General features: G+C 40.1%; 1 protein-coding gene across 3 annotated transcripts in view; it reads right to left on the reverse strand.

Annotated features, from left to right (window-relative positions):
- Nucleotides 1–12,176: 12,176 nt before the first annotated feature.
- enpp2 (ectonucleotide pyrophosphatase/phosphodiesterase 2) overlaps nt 12,177–18,049 on the reverse strand; it is a 55,908-nt gene continuing 50,035 nt past the window's right edge. The window contains exons 23-26 of one of the 3 annotated variants that reach the window (XR_016145678.1): nt 17,397–17,529; nt 15,110–15,263; nt 13,185–13,409; nt 12,177–12,534 (exon numbers count right to left, since the gene is read on the reverse strand). Coding sequence is in view for 1 of the 3 variants with exons in the window: in XM_039694329.2 (XP_039550263.2) it covers nt 13,239–13,409; nt 15,110–15,263; nt 17,397–17,529 (458 nt within the window). In the remaining 2 variants the exon portion in view is untranslated. The other 2 variants (XR_016145677.1, XM_039694329.2) reach the window with 2 other exon arrangements.

Below are 18,049 nucleotides of genomic sequence, written 5' to 3' on the forward strand. Positions count from 1 at the left end.
TATCGAGAATAACTTGCGACCATCTCTAATCAATGTCAATGACAATTAATCATCACTCCTTTTTCCCAAAGTTAATGAGTGAACAGTGCTCAATCTCAGGTCCTAAGCCTTCATCATTTTGTTCATTCACTAAGCAAGGTTTAACTTGTGACCAATGATACCATCTATCTGTTCCTACACCCTTCCCTTTTAGGCAGACACTTGTATCTGTTGTTAAGAGTACCTCATATGGCCCCTCCCACCTAGGTTCTTAACCTTTCCTGGGAATACGTTTGACCATAACAAAACTGCCTAACTCAGGAATGTGTGGAATGTCAGTAGTGGTATGTTTTTCATCCCATTGCTGTTGAGCTTCTCACACTTTCTTATTATTGTCTTTGATTGCTTTGTCCAGCATTGCAAGATAGCGTCGTAGCTTCTCTTGGAACAAAGTAGAGTCTCCTCCTGTTCCCGCAGGCGGCGGAGCATCAGGAGGCAGAACCATTGCTCTTCCAGTCATCAGTTCAAAAGGAGACAGTCCCGTTACTCTGTTTGGGGTTGCTCTCAGATTCCACAAAATTGCGGGTAACAACTTATGCCATCCTTGGCCAGTTTGCAGAATGGCCTTGGTAAGAGCGGTTTTCAACGATCTGTTCATTCGTTCCACCAGGCCTGAACTTTGAGGTCTGTATGGGACGTGAAACTTCTGTTTAATCCCCATCAATTTCATTGCTTCCTTCATCAGTTTTCCAGTGAAGTGAGTTCCATTGTCAGAATCAAGTTCATATGGAAGACCCCAGCAAGAAAAGACTTGTTCAACCATCACTCGTGCGGCTGCTTCAGCAGTGCAGGTTTTTGTTGGGAATGCTTCCACCCATCTAGTAAATCTGTCCATGATTACTAGAATGTATTGGTACCCTCCACTGGGTGACAAAGGTCCTGTGAAATCGATTTGGAGATGTGTCCATGGACCTGTTGGTCTGGGTGCATGTGACATCCGCACCTTTACAGATTTTCCAACATTTGCTTTCAGACAGATCAAGCATCTTCTACAGTAATCATCATTGTCTCTCATCATTCGTGGCCACCATCACGTCTCGCTGATTTGAGCTTTCATTGCTTTTGCTCCAGCATGTACTTTTCCATGATACAGCTGCATTAGTTCCCTTCTTGTTCCGATAGGCATCACCACTTGTCCTGTTGGAATTCTCCAGATACCTTGATCATCCTCTTTCGCTCCCGCTTTTATCCATTGTTCTTTCTCTTCATCTGTCTCAGTTTGATATGACAGAAGGCGGAGCTCAGGATTATCTTCGGTGTTTTCCTTTACCAAGGTAACAGGAGTAAGAAGAAGTAGTGCTGCTTCTCTGGCCGCTGCATCTGCTGCCGTGTTTCCTTGACTTTCTTTGGACTTGTCAGATTGATGTGATTTTACTTTGATCACGGCTGCTTCTCTGGGTAGGTGACATGCTGCAATCAAACGACGAATTATGGAAGCATGTTGTATTTCGCTCCCATTGCTGGTGATAAGTCCACGTTTTTTCCACAGGGCAAGGTAGTCATGGACCACACCAAAAGCATAACGACTATCTGTGTAGATGTTGACTCGTTGTCCTTCCGATAATTCGAAAGCTTCTGCAAGTGCTATGAGCTCAGCTACTTGTGCTGAAAAATGCCCAGAAAGAGCTCCTTTCTTCACGACATTTCCATCAGATTCCACTACAGCCCATCCAGTATGTCGTTTTCCATCAACATAGTAACTGGATCCATCGACCCATAACTCCTTGTCTGGATTTTCAATAGGTGTTGGACTAACAGGACCAAGACTTTCTTCTTCTACTTGTTTTTCACACTCATGTGGTGTTCCCTCGTGTGGTTCGATAATCATTGTTGCAGGGTTAAGGGATGTGTCTCTGATGATTTCCACTCTCAAATCCTTGTTCAACAAAGTTGCTTCCCATTTTGCTCTCCTTGCATCAGTAATGGTCTTGATGTTTGTGTTGTTCAACAACGTCACTATACTGTGTGGAGTATGCAATATGATCGTTTGTGCTCCTATCAAATTTTCCACAGCATCCACTGCCCATGTGGCACCATCGAGAGCTTGTATACATCGTGGTTGACCAATCATTGTAACAGGAATCTTTGTGGAAAAGTATCCAACTGGTTTGTATCGATCACCTGGTTTTTGACACAGTACTGCTGAGTACGTCTCATCTCCCACCCTGGTCCACAAATGAAACGGCAATCGTCCATCAGGAAGTCCCAAGGCTGGGGCTGAAGTCAGTTTTTCTTTCATTGAAGTAAATGCTTCCTCAGCTTCCGGTGTCCAGTTTATCTGTTCCATTCCAGGCTTTCCTCCCTTGTACAAGTCAATGAGGGGGCTGGTGATGCTGGCAAAATCAGGAATATACTGACGACAATAGTTGAAAAGTCCCATCACTTTCCTCATTCCTGTAACTGTTAGAGGTTTTGGAAGTTGCCGTAATGCCTCCACACGCTCTGTTGTCAGTCTCCTTCCCTCGACAGATATTTCTTGGCCCAAGTAGATAACCTTGGTTTTGGCCAGCTGTGCTTTGTCGGGGTTGACTTTGAATCCTCCTTTCTTAAGGGCTTGTAGGACAATATTCAGAGCAAATATGTGGCTGTTTTCTTCTGGGCTTGCAATTAACAAGTCATCCACGTATTGGAGGCAAACACTTCCTGAACTCTCAATTTCAGCTTTTTGCTCCGTTAAGAACTGATCCAAAGTTCTGTGAAATACCACAGGAGAAATATTAAGTCCTTGTGGGAGTCTGTTCCAGACATACTGTTTTGCACCCACTGTGAAGGCAAGTTTCTCTTGAGATTTTTCGTCAATAGACCAGAAAGCAGACAGTACATCTAGTACTGTGAAAATTCTTGCATTTCCTGGAATATCATTCAGAATGGTGGCAGGATTGGCCACAATAGGATGCGGTTTTGGTGTTACACTGTTGAGTCTTGTGTAATCAATGGTTAATCTCCATGAGTTATCCGATTTCTTGACAGGCCAGACAGGACTATTAGTGGTTGATGAAGTTTGTCTGATAATCCCTTCAGCTTCCAAGTCTGCCACTATCTCTTCCACGGCTCGTCTTGCTTCAGGTCGGATAGGGTATTGTTTATGAGGGGCATGTGTCGGCCCTTCAATAACAACAGGGTCAATGTTGGCTTTGCCACAATCAAATTTGTGTTTAGCCCAAACTTCTGGATGTAAACTGCACAGAAGACCCCACACACCATCTTTGGTCCAGTCTCTGATAATTGGTTTTTCTGCACCAACTGAACTCAAATTACATGTGCGATCTTCGTGTGGTATTATCCCAGCTGTTGTAATGATTTGACGACTGTCAGTGAAGATGATCATGTTCAACAATGGAAGTATGTCCATGCCAATGAGGCTTCCTTGTGAATTCGGTCCCACCCAGAAAGATGTCCATACGACTTCATCTTCATGTATTTGTAGTGGAACTTGGATACTTTTACGAAATGTTGTGATACCTCCTCCAACTCCTTCAACTTCCATAGTTTCATCTGTTGTAGGTAGGTTCAGATCTGTTATTGAAATTGAGGCTCCTGTGTCAACCAGGATATCACATGGGTGGCCCCCTATTAATGCATTGATGAAAAGGCGATTGTCTCTTTTCTTACTAATACAGGGGGCCGCTGATTCCTATTGCGGACGCATAATTCCCTCTATGAGTTGACGGACTTGTGCTTCTGTCCATGTCTTCCCTTGAGAGGTTTCATCACGATTTTTCGCAGTGACTTGTTTAAATGATGGACCTTGACCTTCTGCTCCACCACCTTTAGCCCAGCAGTCTTTTCTTGAGTGGCCACGCTTTCCACAATTGCCGCAAACAACAATCTTATTCTTTGTATCCATGTTGTATTGAGCTGTCGCCACTCCTTTTCGATTTGTCTTGTTTCCTTCTTCCTTGTTTGATCTCATCGCTATCTCTAGACGGCCAGCCCATTGCATAATTTGGTCATATGTTTCGCCTGGATTGACTCCAAGTGATAACGCTTGTTGGTATTTAGAGCTAAACCCATCCACAAGTGTGTCAGTGAATTGTACATCATCTCTGTCAGGTTGTTTCTTAGCGCAGAGAGCCCATCTCTCATAAGTGTTCCACTTACGCAGAGCATATTCGTCTGGAGATTCATCATCCTTTTGCTTAATCAATGTCACTGAAGTGAATGGAATTTTACCGCTTCCCAAGATTTCTTGGATTTCCTTTTGGAATACATCTAATGTTTGCCAAAGACCCAGGGTTCGTCCTTGGCCATCAACCCACAAGTCTACCCATTGGGCTGTTGTTATCGACGCTGGCAGACGTTCCCATCGGTCTCTTGGGATTTTAGCTTTCACAATGGTGTGAATGTCTTTTAGTGTCATTTGATGTGCTTCAACCAGGGAGTCTAATTCTCGCCAAAACTCTGTGTTTGGATCTTGTCTCTTCAGAGGAGGCAAGGCTGAGAGAATGGCTTGTCGTTCTCCCGGAGTAAATGGTCTTTCTTCGGTCATCATCTCAGGTTGCGACTCTTCCCTTTTAATCACAGGTGAAGAAAATTCAGGACCGATTTTGTCAATTGTGATCATGTCATCATCTCTTGTCTCATCACCCCAGTCAGATCCATAATTATGAGCTGGTGTACATCTCATCATGTCTCTGCTTGGCTGGGCTGATTTAGATCTTTTTATTATTGGAGCTGCTTGTGCAGATGCAATATACATTTTGTCAACTGGACCTCCGTTTGATCTTGAAGCTTGAGGCTGCGTCAGTGGTTTAGATGAACTTGTGTATTGTTCAGGCAAAGGTGGGTAAATTGGTTTGTAAGGTGGAGGCGTTACTGTTGTCTCAGATTTCACTGGTGCTTGTGAATATTTCCTTTCAGCTTCAGTTATTATATTTGTCCAATCTGGATCAAATAAATCATCACTGGTTGTGTTTTCCTTCTCTGGACATGTGATGGACATGATTTTGTTTAATTTGTGGTATGCTTCAAGCTGAGGCTTCATTGCTTCAACAAGCGGAACCGGACCACCATTTAAGTTGCAACAAATTCCACCTTGTTTCACAATCCAATTAGCTGCTAAAATTGGAAATGCTTTTGATTTTATCTTGTCTTTTTGGGACTCGAACCAGCTTAACTCCTCATTCATAGATGCATTAATGTCCAGTTCTTTTTTCAAAAGTTTAGTTAGTTTCTTGTTCTTCTTCTTTTCAAGATACCATTCAGCTATTGTGCTGCTGGTACAGACACTTGCTGCCATTTTCAAAGTGTTCAAAGTCTGTGCACTCAGAACAGTCTGTTAACTCAGAACAGCAGGGATGTATGTGTGCCTATATGTGTGTGTGTGTGTGTGTGTGTGTGTGTGTGTGTGTGTGTGTGTGTTATACGGGAGGGGATATGTATGTGCGTCTATGTTCAGAAACTGCAGCCTATGTGATGCGTCTGTGTGTGTGCTCAGAGCTGCAGGCTGTCTGTATATGTATGTGTGTGTGCTCAGAGCTGCAGGCTGTCTGTGTGTATAGGCATGGCCGCATTAACCATAGGGCTAGGCGGGGCTTAAGCCCCGGGGCCCAAGCAAGGAGGGGGCCCGTGATTGGCTGTGAAGCAGATACTGCAAGCCATCTGATTACCAAAGCCTTACCACGCAACGTCCGCCACAAATTATCCCTGTTATTTAGTTGCACTTTGCCTTATATTCCATGCATTATCATGGAATCATTATCATTAATAGAGACGTTCGCAAAGACCCGCCTTTTTTAGGTACTATGTGACGGGCCACGAGCCAGGCGGGTCTCACGAGTCACGCACATCATGTTCTCATGCACTCACGCAGTGAAAAATACTTCGCGGGGCAAAGACTAACGTTACACCGAGTGATTACGAGAGAGGGTTCAGAGCAGCTTACTGTTGATATGAAACAAAGTCTCAACTTTCAAATATTGTCATTTAAGTAATTTAAACATTACCGTTTTCAAGTTCATATCCACCGACTGACAGCTTTGTTGTCGGACAAAGTTGCGTATTCGACGTTATGATTGGCCAGGCCACCTGCAATCAAACCCCCGTAGGCATGCAGGGCCAACGGCTCTGAGCAGGGCATGGTAAATTGAAACGTCATGTTTTAATTTGATATGACAAATACATTTATTCTATATTTAACTTGTGAACGACCGACCTGCTGCTGCACGTAGGCCTATAGATGATTGCTGCCTGCGCCTTATTAGAATAGGCAGCATCAACCAATAAATCGCCTTTACTCTTCTCTTCATTCTAATCTAGTCTATTCTTAAAACACAGTGTCATCATCGACCCCACAAACTTTCGATAAGTTTGAATATTAACTTGATGTAGGGCTGCAACTAACGATTATTTTGATAATCGATTATTCGGACGATTATTTTTCGATTAATCGATTAATCGGATAAAAAATTATATTTCATTTTTTTGTTTATTATAACAAAATAAAACCCTAAAAACCACACTCTTTTGTGTGTTAAACAATCTACTTAATACAGATAACTTCATTATAAAGAAAAACAACAAATAAAAAAATATATATATGACCATAACATATGACAAAAATGCTATTGTAAACTAGATTAGTGGATAACTCAGCAAAACTTAGAAGCCTAGAAATATCACAAGTGCACAATAATTTTATAAAATCTAAACATTTAGTGAAAAAAACCTTTCTTAGTGGGGAACAAATAAGAGACAATAAGTGTAGCACTAACTTAAAACGTGTTGCTCTTTGTATTGTTGTTATACATTCATGAAAAACATCGTAAAAATCAGATGCACAACTGTTTTAAATGTAAAGCACAGCTGTTTAGTGAGGAAGCAAAATATAATAGATAGGACAGAACAAGAAAGGCTATTAATAAGCTTTCATTGCGCAAAAGTATTATGACATGATCATGAAAGAGCTGCACAGAGTGCAAATGCACATCGCGAGCGCTGAATGATGCGCTTGAAGCAACACGGAGTCACAGGGCGGCGCGCAGCTCTTCAGTGTCCGCCGCATTAAAGTTAAAAGCACCAAGGAAAGAGAAAGACATATTGACTGTGTATTATACAGTATCTATGCAATAGTTTATTAAGCCTTTTCTTTTAACAGTTTTAAATTTCAGTTAGGCTACTATGCACGTGAAGAACAATTATACTGCGCCGACTCTACTATAGTGTTGTGATCTAACGACACTCAGTGATTAAGTTACAGCAATAAAAGTCTAGCAAGATAGAAAAACCATCATAGACCTTTATCTACGGTTTAATTATAATAATAACATTGAATCATCTTGGAAAGAGATCATCATGTTAACTGTTGTAACGCGACGCGCTGTTTGAACACCGAATAGAGAATGACTGACAGCCGCAGTGGAGGGAAAAGCTTAGGTTAACTTGAATTTAATGACTTAAATATACATTTCTATCTCACATTATACTATAGTATGGCTTCATAAAGTATACACGATTAACGTAGGTCACCTATCTTGGTTTCAAAACGGCGAATTTACCGAAAGGTGAATGATTTTCGTGTATGCTGCATATTGATAGCGGTTTCCTGATGCCCGCAAATTAGTTCAAACTCACGGAATCAAGAGCGCGCATGCGAGACAGAAGATAATGTGCTCCAAACCGTCCGTGTTGTGCGCGCGAGACAGGGTAGAGCGGCGAGGTAGAGAGACTGCATGTGCGCCTCATGAAGCGCATGTAAGAAGCGCATGTTCCATGTAAACAATCCCCGTGACGTAATCAGACCAACTAATCGATAATGACATTCGTTGACAACGATTTTCATAATCGATTATAATCGATTTTATCGATTAGTTGTTGCAGCCCTAACTTGATGGATGTATAATTTTGCTTTTTGTGTTTGATTAAACTCTATATTCGCCTAAAGGACTGGCGATAATATGTCCGGTAGAAATATTTAAATTTTGCTGCGCCATCATGATGTAAGTTTATCATTTAAACGCGTTTTTAAACGTTGTGGTTTGGATACAAATTATTTCAAACTGCTCAGGCACAGTGAGCAGCGGGAGAATTCATTTTGTAAATGCTGGTTTTGAGACCAAGTTGAACCATAGACTGTGGTGAACTTGAGACGGTTTTGCACAGCGCACTTGAATCCGACTCTGAGGTCTCAAAGTGACAGACGCTGCTAATAAAGATGCTGTCGCCATGTGTGTCAATAATGTTAATCAAACATCAGAAAGAAAGTAATTTAACGTTACTGTATTTGACTGAATTACTTTTGCAAAACTAACAAGAATGAATGTTGAATTTATAGTGAAAACCATGCAGTAACTCATAGCCCCGGGGCCCAGTGAGCTCTTAATACGGCCCTGTGTATAGGTATGTGTGTGTGGGGCTCCCTGCCTCTCCCCCTCTCCAACTGGATGTGTGTGTGTATGTGTATGAAGGTACAGGGCAATTCTGAAGGGAGGGGCTGCTTCGCTCTCTTTCTCTGTCCCTCACTCACAGAACAAAAGAAAAATGTAAAGAAAAGTTAACTCTAATGTCTTTCAGTATTTTAGTTTTCTTTTTAAAACTCAAAATGTTTCTTTTTTTTTTTTTCTCTCTCTTTCCAAATATTTTGGATTTTATCTCAGGTTAATTTCTTTGGTATTTATTTTTTCCTTAAAGTTAACTCGGATCAGTCTCCTCAAATATTTGAACAGCTTTACGGTCAGGTTCAGAATGCCCACGATCCTAGCTAGTTACAAGGGCGGCTTTTATACTTGTATAACTCTAGCGTGTTACAATGTTTTAGGGATTACTCTGCCATCATTTTTAAAACAGTCCCGCCACATTTAACCGCTTTGGTCAATCAAGTATCGCCTGTGTCAAACTTCCTCGTCTCCTTCTGAGAACGAATCTTCGGTGTGCTGGATGTTTTAGGGATTACTCTGCCTTCTTTTAAACAGTCCCGCCACTATCCAACCACGTCGCAGTTATAACCAAGCAAATTTTACTAGCTTAACCGTTTTACAGCTAATTCCAAATTTCTGACTAGATGGTCTTTTTTCTAAAAAAAGATCCATCTCTATCCCAGCATTTCAAATATTGTCTGAGGTTTACTTTTCAGAGAACCTTAAATAAGCCTAATTCAATTTGATTATTTAATCTGATTAATTTTTATATAAATTTTTCCTTATGTCCCATATTCATTGGCAAAACAACTGGTACTTAAAATAACAGTTCTTTTCAGCATTTCAGTCACTGTCTCTAATCATCAGGCAGACATAAAACTTTTTAGAAAGGAAAAAAAGTCTTACCTGAAATGATTGAGACGAATGCCTGGGTATGCGATCCTTTTCGTGTGACGCCAAAAATGTAGATTTAAAATCTTCGGTTCCCCTTGTTATTTAATTTAATGAAAAGACACCAGTCATTCTGCCAATATATGTTATTTATTTTACCAATTCATATAAGACATAAGGGAGAGAGAGTGATAATGGACCCGCAAAGATCTTCCTTCTTGCTTCTCTGTATTTTTCCCTCTCTCTGCTTAAACAAAGAGCTACACAGTACATATAGGCTGTACCAGAGAAACATCTGCTTCCCATTAATCGTTGAAATGTATATTCTGCTCGATGGAAAGAAACATAATACATTCAACTTCCCCCCCAAAGTCCCCCAACTCTAAAAGTCTTCCACATACAGTATTCAGAAAAGTTTGATTCATAAAAATGTAGATTATAAATGATTATGAATGATATATGAAAAATATAAAAAATGTAGTATAAAACACATACATAATACTAACGATTATTATTATTAATAAAAACAATAAAAAAAACTAAAAACAACATTAAATGATGAGATTGTGAATCTTCAACACACATCCACGTGCAAGACACCCCGCACGAACACGAACAGCTCTGGAAAAGCTTGTAAAACGTTACCAAAGTATCTAGTATGTTCGAAATACGTGTAGAAGAACTGTAATCCACTACCTTAGCATGAAATGTTATTATGAGTGCCAAAAGAGTTTAAATATCTGTAATACAATGCATTAAGACATAACTCAACAACGCTGTCTATGCTGTATGAAGTGTTTGATCTCGTTATAATCCTCCTGGTGTGATCTGTCTTTTAAACTGTATATCGATATATATAAATAAGACACTGCCCGCAAGACTTGATAGCTTTGATAACAGGGCCCTCAGGACCATAGATAACATCAGGTGGCCCCAGCGGGTTTCCAATCAAGTGCTTAGAGCCCGCACGTGCCAGCCCAGAGCATCTTGTCTGGCTGCGCAACGCCGCACCCGCTGGCTTGGCCACGTCCTCCGTCTCCCTCTTGACCATACGACAAGAGCCATTCTCCAGTTTGATCCGAGAGCTGCAGGCTGGAGACGACCACGAGGTAAGCCCCGCACCCGATGGCTTGACGTCCTTGCGGGTGACCTCCAACAACATGGAGTCACTATGGAGGATGTAGAGCAGCTGGCACAAGATCGCCGGCACTGGAAAGAACTGGTTCATCTGGTCGGCTCAACGCACAGAGATGGGATGTAAACCCATACCCAATGCAGGAGCTTTTAGAAAATAGAAATCGATATTGTGAAATGTATGTCATTATGTATAAGTTTGTTTTCAAAGTTAGCAGAACTTTTCCTTTGTCTTAAGGACCAAAATTAACAACGTGGTATGTTAATCAAGTGGGCGTACGCCCGAGGACAGTCATTGGCCGTCAAGTTTTAGGGCGGAGTCCCGAAACACCCTTGAAAAACTCGCGCCACAGAATCATCTTTCTCTTACACTCCCATCTCTTATACCCAGCATCTCTTACATCTTACATGCTCTTACCTCCTTCCGGAATCTCCTTGGACCCTCTCGTCGTCTTCCAACCTCTTCTGAAGCTTTTTAAGTGATCAGTCTCTCTTATTTTTACTTCACGTTTACTTTTGCGAATAGCCAGTTAAAGTTCGTCAGTTTTCCTACAAGAAGGCAACATCCAGCACGATAGAACTCTCTAGGATGCTTTGAACTCCCGTGAAACACACCCACGTGAGAGAACAAAGAAATCCATCTCCCGCCTCCTGGACGACCACACGCTTCCATCACACACAGCTCTGAATGCAATTTGTTCCATCAAATTTGAGACTCAAGATATAATCCTGTGGTTGTCTCTGAAGGGTTAAAGCTGTGCTAGTAACTGTAATTTTCCTGGTATTTCCCTTTTCCCCTCTCTTAAGTTTCATTTTCATTTTGTGTGTGTATATGTACATATGGACACAGCTCCGCACACAGTCACACACAAGCTCCAAGGTCCCTCAACACTCTGTCCACCTGGCCCGCTTAAATGCGCTCTCCTCACGCCAATCACTGAAATCACAAACAGGTGTTCATCGTTTGAACTTGACCCACTTACTTCCCGCTTGGCTCCTCCCTCGCTCTCCCGCTGCAGACACCGCTGAGTCACGCCCCCCATGCCACAGGCCCAATTTGTTTTCTGATGCAATTTGTATAACAAAGGGCTGAGTGATTATCACAGATAAAAGCATAATACATGCAGAATATAGAATCTATTCTTTTACAACTGAAGAAATATCTTATTAATTCATCTAATAGGGTAATAATAATAATTCGATTAAATAATGAAGTCTGAAATGACACACATGGTGAAATTCACTAAATAACTTAAATCACTAAAACGAACTGCAAAGCAATCACACAACATCAGCCGCCCATACAATCTAATACTGTATTTTTTTTTAAGAATCGCAATAGTTACTTTCCGAGGTAATTAGTTAGTTTTGTAATGGTAAATAGACTGCATTTATATAGCGCTTTCACAGACCCAATGGCCACCAAAGTGCTTTACAATTTGCCTCACATTCACCTTTTCACACGCCGACGGCGGTGTCAGCCATGCAAGGCGCCATCCAGCTCGTCAGGAGCAGCTAGTGTCTTGCTCACGGACACTTCGACACTTGGTCAGGTGGAACCGGGGATTGAACCTCCAACCTTTCAGTTTGTAGACAACCTACTTGAACCACCGAGCCACTGCCGCCCCACAAACTTCCTCACGTAATGATATAACTCAGTTACTCACTCAGTTACTTTTTCTGAGAAAATAGATGAACACACAAACTCACAGGTGTGAGTAAATTGCTTGCGACTACCTGGATAAGATGTCAACCATACTAAAGCACATTTCATATGTTTTAGGATTTGGGATGTTATAATAATGTTTGCAATTATATTAAAACCAATGAAACAAAATTACTTTAATAAGTATAATATTTGAACAATCACTGGGGCCTGTCATATTGAGGCCCATCGTGCCCATCTGTTAGCTACTCCAAGTTTAATTTGTTTGTAACTTTTTCAGTCTTGGTGTTCCTTTGTTAGGATGAACATACTGGGATTTGCCAGTTCTCTTGTGGCCCATACCTAGATTTATTTGAAAGATTTTCATTTAAAGATTTATTGGACATTGTTGTCTTTATCAAGTTTACTGTGGATCTGTATCCTCTTCAGCCCCTGCACTGGATTCTTTCACTTGAAAGAGACAAACACATAACACAAGGCTTTATGTTTATTGATGATCCATAAAATAAAACATTGCGCACAGCAAAAGTAACATATACAAGAAATAATCTCTTTTTGGACAATAGCCTGCAAACTGCCATATAACCACCAGTCGGAGCTATTCTCTTTAAAACGAGCATGCTAATGACCTAAAATCTTTAATGGCCTAAAATCAGAAACAAAACATTTAGAAATTTTTAAAATAGAACAATTTTTACAGACTTTAAAAAAAGGTTACTTTGAGCATATAAACATCACCAGTCAACACATTTATACAGTATTACAAAATTCATAAAAAAAAAAAACGTTTACTCATGGGTATAATTTACAGTCATAAAGTAGGAGAATGTAAAAACATACACTTAAGCACTAGCAATAAAAAAAAATTAGGCAACACTTTTTTTCACAGTGTCCTTGTTACATGTTACATGTAGGAACTATGGTAATTACTATAAATTGTGCATAATTAGACCAACCCCTATTTCTAACCCTATACTAAGTACATGTGGCTAAATATTACTACTCAGTACTTATGTACAACTATACTGCAACATGGACACCTTAAAATAAAGTGCAACCAAAAATAAATATGATAGGTTCTATAAAAATATACACCTTACTTCTGCATCCTGAGAGTTAAGATGTAGGGAATGCGAAGGCAGGGATACAGTGGTTTAGATCTCACTCTCGTATGTGTGTAAGTACACTTTTAGAGAGAGAATCTCCTCATAGGTCCTGCCGGTGCGACGATAAAAATCTAGTCCTGTGAGTAACTCCACGTCCCGTAGGCGTGCTGTGTGTGTCTTCATTAATTCCTCCACCCACTTTGAGTCGTCTTCTGAACTCTGTATGACAAAACATGTGTTTAATGCTGTTTTTGCCCCTGACTTCAATCATAGACTAATTTACATAAATACGGCAACTTCTGAAACTTTTTGTGTAGATATTATACATGTAGACTAAAAAAAAAACATGAATTTGGGAAAACGGTAATGTTATGCACGCATGTATATTACGTGTTAGTAGTAAATGATGTTTTTTCTTCACATAAAAAACACTTTTATTTGCATGGATAATACTCCTCATTCTCATCCCAAGGCGTCATATACTGACGCTTTTGCCAATGCGTGTAGACGCATTGGCAAAAGCATCAGTATATGCAGTATATCCAACGCACATGGCACCCTTAAGCGTCAATATAACACGCTTCTGTTATGGGTAGGTTTAGGTCTGGGGTAGGGTTAGGGTTAGACCACTAGGAGGCGACTTCTGCCCATATATATCTGCGTCTCATATTGACGCTAAAGGGTGCCATGTGTGTTGGATGTATATGCATTGGCAAAAGCGTCAGTATATGACACCTTGGGATGAGAACGGGCTGATAATACAGCATTTTTAATAGTTTTTACGGATCCGTGGGAACAGGGATCATTTTGACAACGTCGCTTGTATGCGAAAAACACAAAGGAAAAACATTTCCATTTTTTGTACATTTTTGTTGTGTCAACACCCTGAAAATGTACAATTTAAAGTGGCTATATGTAGAATACAGAAACCCTAGTTATTACCGACACTGGTGGCCCTTAAGTAAACTACAAACAACAAATAAGCTGGTTGCTTCGTGCACAATTAAATTTACAAGAATGTGATTTAAGGCACTGATATACTCACAGCAACAATGTTTTTGTTCTTTGCTTAGAAGTAAAAAGTTGAAAATACTGGGAAAACTTTATTTTGATGGTCTCTTTTGAACTATGACTATAAGTAACTTTGCAACTACATGCCAACTAGCAGCCATTAGAGTATTAGTAGATTGGCTGCTTTCTGCAAACTGTTTATTGTGATGTTCCCTTAACAGACATTCTACTGACTAAGTAACTTTGCAACTACAGTACATGTCAACTTAATCTAACTCTAACCCATATAAGTTTAATAATACTCAACCAATACTCTTATGGCATGTATGTGCAATGTTAATTACAGTCAACAGAATGTGTTAAAGGGACCATCAAAATAAAGTGAAACCAAAATACGTTTGCAGCAAACAACATTTAGATGGCAATATTTTAAAGTAACAAGAAACACATTTAGGAAGTATAATTATAATGGAAGCAATGTAAACAGACAGCTTGTATTTTTAAGCACTTACATGAACTCACTAAAAATGTTGAGCTATAAGGCTGCCTAAATCATTGTTGTGAAGGGACTATTTTCTAGGTGGAAAAATCTTCTGGCTATGACGACTAATATCAGGAGCGCAACTACACAGACTGTATGTTGAGGGGTGTGCACATTCACTCTGGAATTTTTAAAAGGATGATTTGGCGCTCATGTCTATGTAACTTTGCACAGGTAAGTTTGGTAAGTGATTGTATTAGCAGAAATTCTTCTGACAGCAGAATAGCTAAGCTTCCATTTACCAATGTAAGTAATGTTACTGTAAATGTCTGGTAAACAGCATGGAGAGGAGAGGAAAGGAGAGGAAGAGAGGAGAGGAGATGAGATGAGAAGAGAAGAGAAGAGGAGAGGAGAGGAGAGGACTTACATTACATGTCTCATCATTATCTGATCGGTGTGGAAGAATGAAAGAGAATGCACTTAGAGGGCCAGCACAGGAGTCAGGAGTCTGTGTATAATCCAGACAACTTGTAACAACAATGTAGTAATGAGTTGGGATTTGCACAGAGCCACTGACATATCTGTAAACAAAGAAAGAGTTACATACTCCGACTGAAGGATTATATAAAATTAAAGTATGTACATATCAGGGCTTGTAAAATGCTAGTTTTGTGTCAACTGGTCATGGATCAAATAACTTCAGTTGCATTATGAATCTGGTAATGGAGATATGCATACTTTCATTTGTTACCCCACATCATCTCAGATGCACAGACATTCTTTCCACTCACATTCTGTCCGTCAACATAGTATTACTTTTAAGAGCTAAAACCACTGATGCTGCATGTGGAGTTATTTACACAAGATAAACTGCATTGTATGTCTACACACCTGTTTAAATAGCAAAATGTAATTTTTTATGATGAAAAAAATGCAACAAAGATAAATCATATAATAACGCCTTGGAAATGTTTTTTGTAGCCCTCAGCTTCTTATCTGTCTGTCTTATCTTGGTTTAATGTTTCCTTGTTTGTTTTGTGCTTGAGCACATGGCTCTGTCTCTGTTTGTGTTGGCCATGTGCTCGCCATGTGCTCCAGACTCCATGTTTCCTGTTACCACGCCCCCTTGTTTAACCCCCTTCATTCTTCTGAGTGTGCTCACCTGTTCCTCATGATCTCTGCTCCTTATTTACTGTGTTCTCTCTCACTGATTTTTTTGCCAGGTCATTTTAATTGAGTGTTGTGCTGCTTGTGTTACTTATTGCCTCATTTGCTTTCTTTCCCATTGTTCCAGTTGTGGATTCAGGGTTCTCAAGTCTCACGCATTGGCCGTGAGACACACTCATTTCGACCGGTTCACACGCTCACACGCCACACTGTGTATTTCTCACGCTGAAAAGGCAATGCCAACCAAGTTGTCCTGGCTGAAAGCTTTCTAACGTTGTATACGAGGCACAGGCAAACAAAGTGAAGTTTCCTGCCGCCAGCGCGTATCTCCGCCAGATTGCGTTCGTTACTAGGCAACATATATGCGCGCTGCGTGCACCACTGATCTATACATGACATGTCATTCAGTAGTGCGAACACACGGAAATGGACGGAACATCCTCGGCCACCGTACGTTCGTTACTAGGTAACCAACAACATCGCGCGAACACATGTGTCGTGATGGAGAAGAAGGTCAGTTGGAAGAAGCTCGTCTAACATTTTTGGGCTAGAACATTTAATATGTAGCCCATCGTACATTATTATTGATGCAGTCAAAAACTCTACAACTACTTTGCAACCAGGCTCAGTTTGGCTATCTTACGTTATCTGAAACTAAGAGAAATGTTAGTGGGTATGGAAAGGAATGAAGATTTACTGATTTTATTTTAAATTATATTATACTGTAATATTAATAGTCTTTCTAGTTACATTAAGGATGTATTACAGCAGATTGCTCTGGGTAATATTTAATCATTGTCATAATGTTGCATTTGTATTTTTCAAAGATGTCAGGAAAAAAGCAGAAAATATTTTGTCATTTTGGGCACCAAAGGGTAAGCCCCCTAAAAAGGTTGCCAGATTAGAGGAGGAGACAGTGGAAGAGGTGGTGCACTCTAATCTGTCCATTTGTTCTCAATGTCCCACCACACAATAAATCATTCGTCTAGATAGAAGACGCATTCAAAAATCAAAATGCAAGTTTTAAAGATTTGTTTGAAACTGTTTGGAGCAATTTGTTATATTTTTGGTTAGCTATATTTGTAATACTGCATTAAAGAGTATTTGATGTGATGAATTGCTCTGTCATTTATCAGATTTACTAATTGTTATAATTTTAATTTGTTCTGGTTAATTATGAACAATGGGTAAAATTGGGGGCGGGGATGGGTGGGGCGGGGCTTCATTATGGCTCCTCCCCTAACCGCGTGTGATCTCACTCCAAGCTTTTGCTCAAACTTGAGAACCCTGTGGATTTCATTGTATGTTGTTCCTGTCTACGTTTCCTGTTGTGTGGGTCAAGTCAAAGTTAAGTCAAGTTGGTCTTTGTGCTTCCTTGCCTTCTGTTGGATTAACTTCCCCTCCTCTCTTGTCCTGCCTGGTGTGTGTCTCAATAAACTGTTTAAAACTCATTCTGTGCTTGAGTCTTCTCTCACTGTTTCATGACAAAATTAATGAATGTACTGTATATGATAAGTGATAAGTATAAGGCTGTGAAGACAACTTACTGTTTTATTGTCTCTGCTGAATCTCTAAGACCATTGTAGTCATAGTCAAAGATGGGCCCAACGACCACATTCACTCCATTTCTCTCACTAGCATAACGTTTCACAAGTGATTTCTGGAAATAACCCCACACACCTGGGAGAGAGAGAGAGAGAGAGAGAGAGAGAGAGAGAGAGAGAGAGATTAAGATGAATTGTTAAAAGTTAGGATAAGAAATGCATCTTTAATTGTACTATTAAATTGTACTATGCATCCTTATCTAGTACTGTTAATTGTAGACGTTTGCTGGAAATCTGAAAAAGAGCATCTTGTGCTTCAAAAAAGAAGAAAATCTAACCTCTTGTATGAGTATGATACAATACAATGGCCTACGATAATACTTCAGTGTCAGACAAAGTGTGACATTTTTCTTGCATCACAGTATCTATGTTCAGAATTATTCAAACCATGACACAAATGTAAATGAGTCCTCATGTTACACCTTACAGTCACATAGCACACGGTGTCACAAGATGTAACCCTAAAAAGGACAGAATGCTCAAGCATATCTGACTTTCCTCATCATAGGAACGTTTTTACCCATTACAGTTTGGTACAGGCATTACCCTACAACAGATCTTTAGTTGTAGTTTTAGCTCTTCACAACTTCTCAGCT

Source organism: Pimephales promelas, chromosome 12, assembly GCF_988280905.1.
Source record: "Pimephales promelas chromosome 12, fPimPro1.hap1.1, whole genome shotgun sequence".
In the NCBI taxonomy this organism is placed as follows: Eukaryota; Metazoa; Chordata; class Actinopteri; order Cypriniformes; family Leuciscidae; genus Pimephales; species Pimephales promelas.